Source organism: Pristiophorus japonicus, chromosome 12 (assembly GCF_044704955.1).
Source record: "Pristiophorus japonicus isolate sPriJap1 chromosome 12, sPriJap1.hap1, whole genome shotgun sequence".
NCBI classification, from domain to species: Eukaryota; Metazoa; Chordata; class Chondrichthyes; family Pristiophoridae; genus Pristiophorus; species Pristiophorus japonicus.
Window position 1 is genome coordinate 50,115,661 of NC_091988.1, and position 10,158 is coordinate 50,125,818.

Consider the following 10,158-nt stretch of genomic DNA (forward strand, 5'->3'; position numbering starts at 1 on the left):
TGACCTACTCCTGCACCTACGTTTCTACTATGTCCTTAGGTTAACTCATTTCTTTAATAGTTTCATTTCAATTTATTGCAATATCTCTCATCTGGCTTTTATTCAATTCACGATTTACCTTATCCCAATAACCTTCCCTTTTTATAAACATTGATGCAAAGTGCTTGTTACGTATCCATGCCAATTTCCATTCATTATTCTCATTATTCCCTCAGCTACCATCTCACATTTAACAATTTCCTATTTGTTGGATACTTAATAGTTCTTTTTACTATTTTTTGACACTCTCTACTCACTCTCCCTCTTTGCTCTCCCTACCCCTTAATGTTTTTCCTTATTTTCTCTCATTTTTATTATCTGTGTAGGCCCTATATGCTTTTTCCTTTAGCTTTACATAGAAACATAGAAATTTACAGCACAGAACGTGACCATTTCGGCCCATCGTGTCCGCGCCGGCCGACAAAGAGCCGCACGGCCCTTGGTCAGCAGCCCTAAAGGTTACATATAAACTTATGAACAATGACGGAAAGGCAAAGAGCACCCAGCCCAACCAGTCCGCCTCACACAACTGCGATACCCCTTATACTGAAACACTCTCCACTCCACCCCAACCGGAGCCATGTGCTCTCCTGGGAGAGACAAAAACCAGATTAAAAACCTAGGCCAATTTAGGGAGAAAAAAATCTGGGAAAATTCCTCTCCGACCCGTCCAGGAGATCACCCTGGCCGTATTCTATTCCCTGCAGTAATTACCATTATATCTGTGCCGTCCAACAAAAGGTCATTCTGTCTAATCCCAATTAGCAGCTCTAGGTCCATAACCCTGCAGGTTACTGCGCTTCAAGGTCCATCCAACCATCTCTTAAAAATGGTGAGGGTTTCAGCATCCACCACTCTTCCAGGCAGCGAGTTCCAGATCCCCACAACCCTCTGCATAAAGAAGCTCTCCCTTTAAATCCCCTCTAAACCTTCCACCAACCACCTTAAAACTATGCCCCCTCGGAATAGACTCCTCCACCAATGGAAATAGACCCTTACTATCCACTATGTCCAGGCCCCTCAATATTTTGTACACCTCAATGAGATCTCCTCTCAACCTCCTCTGTTCCAATGAGAACAAATCCAGCCTATCCAGTCTGTCCTCATAACTAAGATTCTCCATTCTAGGCAGCATCCTAGTAAATCTCTTCTGCACCCTCTATAGCGCAATCACATCCTTCCTATAATACGGCGACCAGAACTGCACGCAGTACTCCAGCTGTGGCCTAACCAAAGTATTATACAATTTAAGCATAACCTCCTGCTCTTATATTCTATGCCTTGGCCAATAAAGATAAGCATTCCATATGCCTTGTTAACCACCTTATCCACCTGACCTGCTACTTTCAGGGATTTGTGGACAAGCACTCCAAGGTCTCTTTGTTACTCTATTAAGTGGCCTACTGCTTAATGTGTATACTCGTTCCTTATTAGCCCTCCCAAAGTGCATCATCCTTCACTTCTCTAAATTAAATTCCATTTGCTACTGCTCTGCCCACCTGACCAGTAGATTGATATCCTCCTGCAGCCCATGACTTTCCTCTTCCTTATCAACCACACAGCCAATTTTAATGTTGGTCTGCAAACTTCTTAATCATACTCCCTATATTCAAATCTAAATCATTGATATATACCACAAAAAGTAAGGGACCCAGTACTGACCCCTGCGGAACCCCACTGGAAACATCTTCCAGTCACACACACATATCCATCAATCATTACCCTTTGCTTCCTACCTCCAAGCCAATTTTGGATCCAACTTGCCACTTTGCCCTGTATCCCATGGGCTTTAACCTTCATGACCAGTCTACCATGTGGGACCTTATCAAAAGCCTTGCTAAAGTCCATATACACTACATCGTACCACTACCCTCATCGACCCTCTTGGTTACCTCCTCAAAAAATTCAGTCAGGTTAGTCAAACACAATCTTCCCTTAACAAATCCGTGCTGACTGTCCCTAATTAATCCTTGCCTTTCCAAATGCAGATTTATTCTGTCTTTCAGGATTTTTTCCAATAATTTTCCCACCACTGAGGTTCTGCTGACAGACCTGTAATTACTCGGCCTATCCCTTTTTCCCTTCTTAACAAGGGTACTACATTAGCAGTCCTCCAATCCTCCGGCACCATGCCCAAATCCAAAGAGGACTAGAAAACGATGGTCAAGGCCTCTGCTATTTCCTCTTTTACTTTAGTTTGTTTCTAGCCTCTTTAATCATCCACAGCATCTTGAAACTTGAAGTAATCTTTTTTAATGGCATATATTTCTTCTGCATTTTTGCAATCTCCTTTTTAAAATGATCCCATTGTTGATCAGGTCTGCTCATTTCTCTTTCCGTCTTGCCTCAAGTAGCTTGCTCCTCATTTCTAAAATCTGCCCTATTTCAATCTGATGGCCTTTTTATTGTACTAACTTTCCCCTTTTTTTATATGGGCCTAAAGCCTTTTCACATTATGGTCACTTCTCCCAAGGGTCTTGCCCAGCTTTAACTCATTGACCCGAACTATTTTACTCATAATTAGATCTAGCATTGCCTGTCCTCCTTGTACGCATATGAACATGCTAGTTGAGGAAAGAGTCCTGCACACATTTTAGGAATTCCAGTAGCTAACCTTTGTCAAATCATTTGCAGGCCACTTGTATTGTAAAGTGTCTTGATTATGCGGTTGGGTTGGAGCATTAAATATTGCAATCTTAGCTTTTTCTTTGCTCAATCGTTAACCCCTTGATATTAGAGTGATAATAAAATAATGCTATGTTTTGATAACCATCTTTTGATTTCATCCTATGGTATCAAGAGTCGCTGTACTTGCAGGAGAGGGTTTGCTGGCGATGGCAAGACATGCTCTCCTATTAACCCATGCCTGGAAGAGAATGGTGGATGCCATGTAATGGTAAACAAATAATCGTTTATCATACTTGTGTGTTATTTCCATAACCTCCAATATCAGTTTGTAGTTCTCTTTTGATTCAACATTCACTTTGGTAGGCCCTGTTAGACACCATCTATTACGATATTGTATAATGTGTCATCATCATAGGCGGTCCCTCGCATCGAGGATGACTTGCTTCCATGTCAAAAAGGGATGAGTTCACAGATATTTCAATGAAGGACCTAAAATTCCAGGTCCCAAACTACATGTTGAAGGGTGGAAGATGCCTGTGTGTGGATTTTTTGAATGTGGTGGCCGTTGCACACCAGCCACCACACGGGCTTGACAGAGCTAGGTCTTGGTCCAGTGGCAAGGATTAATCAAAACGACTGGAGACCAGTTCTGCTGCACGGACCTAGTGCGCACACATATCACAGTGTGGGCTGGCCCGTGCTGCCCCTGGGCCCTTGTCTCTTCTGGGCCCTGAACTCACGCCACTCCTTGGTCCCGATCACGGAACACAACAACTTGTGTTTATATAGCGCCTTTAACATAGTAAAACGTCCCAGGGTGCTTCACAACAGCGTAATCAGACAGAATTTGTCACCATCTATCACCCAGCCAAGAAGTGAGAAAACTACCCAATAAGAGATGATAAATGAAATGAAAATAGAACTTGGGATTTGAAACCTCAAATCTGTGGTTGGGAGTCTTAGAACCCTGACCTGCCTAAATTTCATGTGTGTTAATCAAAACCTGTGTAAAATGTAATTTAATTTAATATTATACAAAATGAAAGTTAAATGTTTTCATCTATAGGCTGAATGTGAGCCCATTGAGAATGGAAATCGAAAGTGTACCTGCCCTCAAGACTATGCTGGAGATGGGATAATGTGCTTTGGGGACATATTAACAGTAAGTAGAATAACAATGTATACACTACAATACCTAATTCGAAAAAAATAATACAATTATTTTGTGAAATCTTTAATGTATCTCATTTCTATCTATTTGTACAGTACCCACTTAATTTGTCATTTTGAGATTTTTCTTTATTTGTTTTGAAGGAGCTGGCATCAAGTGCGTACTTTTCAGGGTTTAATGACTGGCTCCAGGTATGTAACCCACATGGTTTAATTTCAGCTGCAAGCTACAAATAGGAATATGTTCTGAACTCAATTAAAAATAACATCTATTTATTTGCAATTGAAATCTTTTTGAAATTTTTCCCTCTGTGAATTGATTATTTCTTGTTTAAGGTTTCATTTTGGAGTATTAAAATGATTTGTCTGTCTTTCCATCATATTGTGAGTTGCTAAATGTCCGCTCTGAGTGGTTGCTCTCCCTGTTGTGAATGCTCTCTCATCCATTCCACTCCAATTACCAAAGTTCCCCGAGCCGGCCAAAGGAATGTTTCCTGAGACAATAACAGCTGGAACTCATTTTGGTCTCCTGGATTCCATGGGGGTAAAATTTATCTTTGGAGGGGGTGCTTGTTGTACACCTTCTCAATTTTCCTTTCCCTTGAAGGCGAGCTGTGTAAAGGGTGGTCAATCCACTAGCACCCATCTTGTTCCCTGCCGAAACTGAATTTTACCCCCACCTCCATGTTTGATACTCAGCACAAGCTGGTTCCTTATGAAGCAAACAGAGAGATAATCTCCGCAGAAACCTCCAGTAATATTAGGCAACAAATATGCTTTTATTTATAATAACTACTATGTTGTGATTCAATAAGCTGTTTCATCACATTACAGAGCATAAGAAAGTTCATATTTTTATAAGTATCTCTGAGCACTGGCTCGTTCCAGTTGCTTTCTGTAAAAGCTGGTTTGGCTGAATCCCCATTATCACCAGGAATATCTCGGACATGAAATTGTTTGTTATATGAATCAGGATGTTAATGTTTCCATAATAATTTTGTTTACCTATTTGCGTTGCTCTGTGGTGAGTCCATCATATCCAAAAAGGTTCCACAGGCTGCACAACCTTCTATGTTTTTGAATAGATGCTTTTGGAAATCTTTCCAGTTAGCTGCATACATAATTATCAGCCCTTCGGCTCAGGCAGATTACAGGGTTATCATCTTTTATTTTCCTATATCCTATTGCAGTCAGCTGTGGCTCAGTGGGTAGCACTTTCACCTCAGAGTCAGAAGGTTGTGGGTTTAAGTCCCACTCGAGGAGCACAAAAAATCTAAGCTGAGGGAGTGTTGTACTGTCAGAGGTGCTGTCTTTCGGAAGAGTCCTTAAACCGAGGCCCTGTCTGCTCTCTCAAGTGGACGTAAAAGATCCCACGGCACTATTTTGAAGAAGAGCAGGAGAGTTATCCCCGATGTCCTGGCCAATATTTATGGAAGCACTTATTTGTACTGCCAAAATGGCTACCATGCTCCACCCTTTGTTTCTGATTGGTCCCCTTGGAGGATAAGCCACACCCTGAAGTTTCACAGGAACGTGTAACTGGAACCGCCCATCCAAGGTCTCACTGACTTTGCAAATTGTAACTCGATCCACTTTGACTTCCTGTAGCAACAGAGGACAGAACTCCCCAGAAGACAGCAAAGGCCAGCCAAAGTGCCTTACCCCAGTCCAAGTACATCCCTCCCCCAGCCAAAGTGCCTGACCACAGTCCAAGTGCATGTCACCCCCAGCCAAAGTGCCTTACCCCAGTCCAAGTGCATCCCTCCCCAAGCCAAAATGCCTTTTACAAGCGCAAGTGAATCCTTCCCCTACTGCCGACTATCATAGATGGGGCATTGTGTACGGATTATTAACAGGTTTATTGGGTATGAAGTGAATAGTGACAGTGTAATGACTTCTGGATATCATCCACTCCATTGATATCCCTTGTAGGGTGTTGGAAGAACGTGATCCGTCTTCCCTGAGTTTCCCATCTCCCTTCCGATTACCCCCTCCCCACCACCCGCGGCTCTCTCTCTCTCTCCCCCTAGCCTTTCTCTCTCTTCCCGTCCCTCCCAGCCTCACTCTCTTCCCCGCCGCCACCCCCCCCCCCGCCAGCCTCACTCTCTTCCCCCTGCTCCCCCCCAAGCCTCACTCTCTTCCCCCCCAGCCTCACTCTCTTCCCCCCCAGCCTCATTCTCTTCCCCCCCCGGCCAGCTTCACTCTCTTCCCCCCTCCCCCAGCCTCACTCTCTTCCCCCCTGTCCGTCCCCCCCCCCCAGCCTCACACTCTTTCCCCCCCCAGCCTCACACTCTTTCCCCCCCAGCCTCACACTCTTCCCCCCCCCCCAGCCTCACACTCTTCCCCCCCCAGCCTCACACTCTTTCCCCCCCCAGCCTCACACTCTTTCCCCCCCAGCCTCACACTCTTTCCCCCCCCAGCCTCACACTCTTTCCCCCCCAGCCTCACACTCTTTCCCCCCCAGCCTCACACTCTTTCCCCCCCAGCCTCACACTCTTTCCCCCCCAGCCTCACACTCTTTCCCCCCCAGCCTGACACTCTTTCCCCCCCAGCCTCACACTCTTTTCCCCCCCAGCCTCACACTCTTTCCCCCCCCCAGCCTCACACTCTTTCCCCCCCCCAGCCTCACTCTCTTTCCCCCCCCAGCCTCACTCTCTTCCCCCCCCAGCCTCACTCTCTTCCCCCCCCAGCCTCACTCTCTTCCCCCCCCAGCCTCACTCTCTTCCCCCCCCCAGCCTCACTCTCTTCCCCCCCCAGCCTCACTCTCTTTCCCCCCCCCCCAGCCTCACTCTCTTCCGCCCCCCAACCTCACTTTCTTCCCCCCCCAGCCTCATTCTCTTCGCCCCCCCCAATCCTCACTCTCTTCCCCCCCCAGCCTCATTCTCTTCACCCGCCTCCCCCCCCAGCCTCACTCTCTTCCCCCCCCACCGCCGCCAGCCTCACTTCCCCGCCCCCCGCGAGCCTCTCTTCACCCCCTCCCCCCCAGCCTCTCTTCACCCCCTCCCCCCCAGCCTCTCTTTCCACCCCCCAGCATCTCTCCGCCAGCCCCCAGCCTCGCTCCCCCCCCGCCCCCACAGCCTCTCTCCCCGCCCCCCCAGCCTCTCTCCCCGCCCCCCCAGCCTCTCTTCCCCCTACCAGCCTCTCTTCCCCCTACCAGCCTCTCTTCCCCCCCTGCCCCCAGCCTCTCTTCCCCCCCTGCCCCCAGCCTCTCTTCCCCCCCCCACCCCCAGCATCTTTTCCCCACTCCCCCCAGCCTCTCTTCTGCCCCCCCGCCTCTCTTCCGCCCCCCCACCCGCCTCTCTTCCACCCCCCCCCGCCTCTCTTCCGCCCCCCCCAGCCTCTCTTCTGCACCTCCCCTAGTCTCTCTTCCTCCCTTCCCCCCAGCCTCTCTTCCCCCCCCCCCCCCAGCCTCTCTTCCCCCCCCCCCCAGCCTCTCTTCCCCCCCCCCCCCAGCCTCTCTTCCCCCCCCCCCCAGCCTCTCTTCCCCCCCCCAGCCTCTCTTCCCCCCCCCAGCCTCTCTTCCCCCCCCCAGCCTCTCTTCCCCCCCCCAGCCTCTCTTCCCCCCCCAGCCTCTCTTTCCCCCCCCCCAGCCTCTCTTTCCCCCCCAGCCTCTCTTTCCCCCCCAGCCTCTCTTTCCCCCCCCAGCCTCTCTTTCCCCCCCACCCCCGCCAGCCTCTACGCGCCCCCCCCCCCAGCCTCTCTTCCCCCCCCCCAGCCTCTCTTCCCCCCCCAGCCTCTCTTCCCCCCCCAGCCTCTCTTCCCCCCCCCAGCCTCTCTTCCCCCCCCCAGCCTCTCTTCCCCCCCCCCAGCCTCTCTTCCCCCCCCCCCAGCCTCTCTTCCCCCCCCCCCAACCTCTCTTCCCCCCCCCAGCCTCTCTCCCCCCCCCCCAGCCTCTCTTCCCCCCCCCCCAGCCTCTCTCCTCCCCCCCAGCCTCTCTCCCCCCCCAGCCTCTCTTCCCCCCCCCCCCCAGCCTCTCTTCCCCCCCCCAGCCTCTCTCCCCCCCCCCCCCAGCCTCTCTCCCCCCCCCAGCCTCTCTCCCCCCCCCCCAGCCTCTCTCTTTCCCCCCCCCCCCAGCCTCTCTCCCCCCCCCCAGCCTCTCTCCCCCCCCCCCAGCCTCTCTCTTTCCCCCCCCCCCAGCCTCTCTTCCCCCTCCCAGCCTCTCTTCCCCCCCCAACCTCTCTTCCCCCCCCCCCCAACCTCTCTTCCCCCCCCAACCTCTCTTCCTTCCCCCCCCCAGCCTCTTTTCCCCCCCCCAGCCTCTCTTCCCCCCCCCTTCCCCCCCCCCCAGCCCCTCTCCCCCCCTCCAGCCCCTCTCCCCCCCTCCAGCCCCTCTCCCCCCCCAGCCCCTCTCCCCCCCCAGCCCCTCTCCCCCCCCCCCCAGCCCCTCTCCCCCCCCCCCCAGCCCCTCTCCCCCCCCCCCCCAGCCCCTCTCCCCCCCCCCCAGCCCCTCTCCCCCCCCAGCCCCTCTTTCCCCCCCCCAGCCCCTCTTCCCCCCCCAGCCCCTCTTCCCCCCCCAGCCCCTCTTCCCCCCCCCAGCCCCTCTTCCCCCCCCCAGCCCCTCTTCCCCCCCCGCAGCCCCTCTTCCCCCCCCGCAGCCCCTCTTCCCCCCCCGCAGCCCCTCTTCCCCCCCCGCAGCCCCTCTTCCCCCCCCCAGCCTCTCTTCGCCCCCCCCAGCCTCTCTTCGCCCCCCCCAGCCTCTCTTCCCCCCCCCCCCCCAGCCTCTCTCCCCCCCCCCCAGCCTCTCTTCCCCCCCCCCCAGCCTCTCTTCCCCCCCCCCCAGCCTCTCTTCCCCCCCCCCCAGCCTCTCTTCATCCCCCCCCAGCCTCTCTCCCCCCTCCCCAGCCTCTCTCCCCCCTCCCCAGCCTCTCTCCCCCCCCCCCAGCCTCTCTCCCCCCCCCCCAGCCTCTCTCTTTCCCCCCCCCAGCCTCTCTCCCCCCCCCCCAGCCTCTCTCCCCCCCCCCCCAGCCTCTCTCTTTCCCCCCCCCCCCAGCCTCTCTCTTTCCCCCCCCCCCCAGCCTCTCTCTTTTCCCCCCCCCCAGCCTCTCTCTTTCCCCCCCCCCCCAGCCTCTCTTCCCCCTCCCAGCCTCTCTTCCCCCCCCAACCTCTCTTCCCCCCCCCCCCAACCTCTCTTCCCCCCCCCAACCTCTCTTCCTTCCCCCCCCCCCAGCCTCACTCTCTTCCGCCCCCCAGCCTCACTTTCTTCCCCCCCCAGCCTCATTCTCTTCGCCCCCCCCAATCCTCACTCTCTTCCCCCCCCAGCCTCATTCTCTTCACCCGCCCCCCCCCCCAGCCTCACTCTCTTCCCCCCCCACCGCCGCCAGCCTCACTTCCCCGCCCCCCGCGAGCCTCTCTTCACCCCCTCCCCCCCAGCCTCTCTTCACCCCCTCCCCCCCAGCCTCTCTTTCCACCCCCCAGCATCTCTCCGCCAGCCCCCAGCCTCGCTCCCCCCCCGCCCCCACAGCCTCTCTCCCCGCCCCCCCAGCCTCTCTTCCCCCTACCAGCCTCTCTTCCCCCTACCAGCCTCTCTTCCCCCCCTGCCCCCAGCCTCTCTTCCCCCCCTGCCCCCAGCCTCTCTTCCCCCCCCCACCCCCAGCATCTTTTCCCCACTCCCCCCAGCCTCTCTTCTGCCCCCCCGCCTCTCTTCCGCCCCCCCACCCGCCTCTCTTCCACCCCCCCCCGCCTCTCTTCCGCCCCCCCCCAGCCTCTCTTCTGCACCTCCCCTAGTCTCTCTTCCTCCCTTCCCCCCAGCCTCTCTTCCCCCCCCCCCCCCCCAGCCTCTCTTCCCCCCCCCCCCCCCAGCCTCTCTTCCCCCCCCCCCCCCAGCCTCTCTTCCCCCCCCCAGCCTCTCTTCCCCCCCCAGCCTCTCTTCCCCCCCCCAGCCTCTCTTCCCCCCCAGCCTCTCTTTCCCCCCCCAGCCTCTCTTTCCCCCCAGCCTCTCTTTCCCCCCCCCCCAGCCTCTCTTTCCCCCCCACCCCCGCCAGCCTCTACGCGCCCCCCACTCCAGCCTCTCTTCCCCCCCCCCCAGCCTCTCTTCCCCCCCCAGCCTCTCTTCCCCCCCCAGCCTCTCTTCCCCCCCCCCCAGCCTCTCTTGCCCCCCCCCCAGCCTCTCTTCCCCCCCCCCCAACCTCTCTTCCCCCCCCCCCAGCCTCTCTCCCCCCCCCCCCCAGCCTCTCTTCCCCCCCCCCCCCAGCCTCTCTCCTCCCCCCCAGCCTCTCTCCCCCCCCAGCCTCTCTTCCCCCCCCCCCAGCCTCTCTTCCCCCCCCCCCCAGCCTCTCTTCCCCCCCCCAGCCTCTCTCCCCCCCCCCCCCCCCAGCCTCTCTC

At 55.2% G+C, this 10,158-nt stretch overlaps 1 protein-coding gene across 6 annotated transcripts in view; it reads left to right on the top strand.

Moving 5' to 3' along the window:
- stab1 (stabilin 1) overlaps window positions 1-10,158 on the top strand; it is a 271,384-nt gene that overhangs the window by 115,440 nt on the left and 145,786 nt on the right. For all 6 annotated transcript variants that reach the window (XM_070895414.1, XM_070895415.1, XM_070895416.1 and 3 more), the window contains 3 exons: window positions 2,840-2,935; window positions 3,734-3,829; window positions 3,982-4,029. In XM_070895414.1, the coding sequence (XP_070751515.1) occupies window positions 2,840-2,935; window positions 3,734-3,829; window positions 3,982-4,029 (240 nt within the window). The remainder of the gene's footprint in view (window positions 1-2,839; window positions 2,936-3,733; window positions 3,830-3,981; window positions 4,030-10,158) is intronic.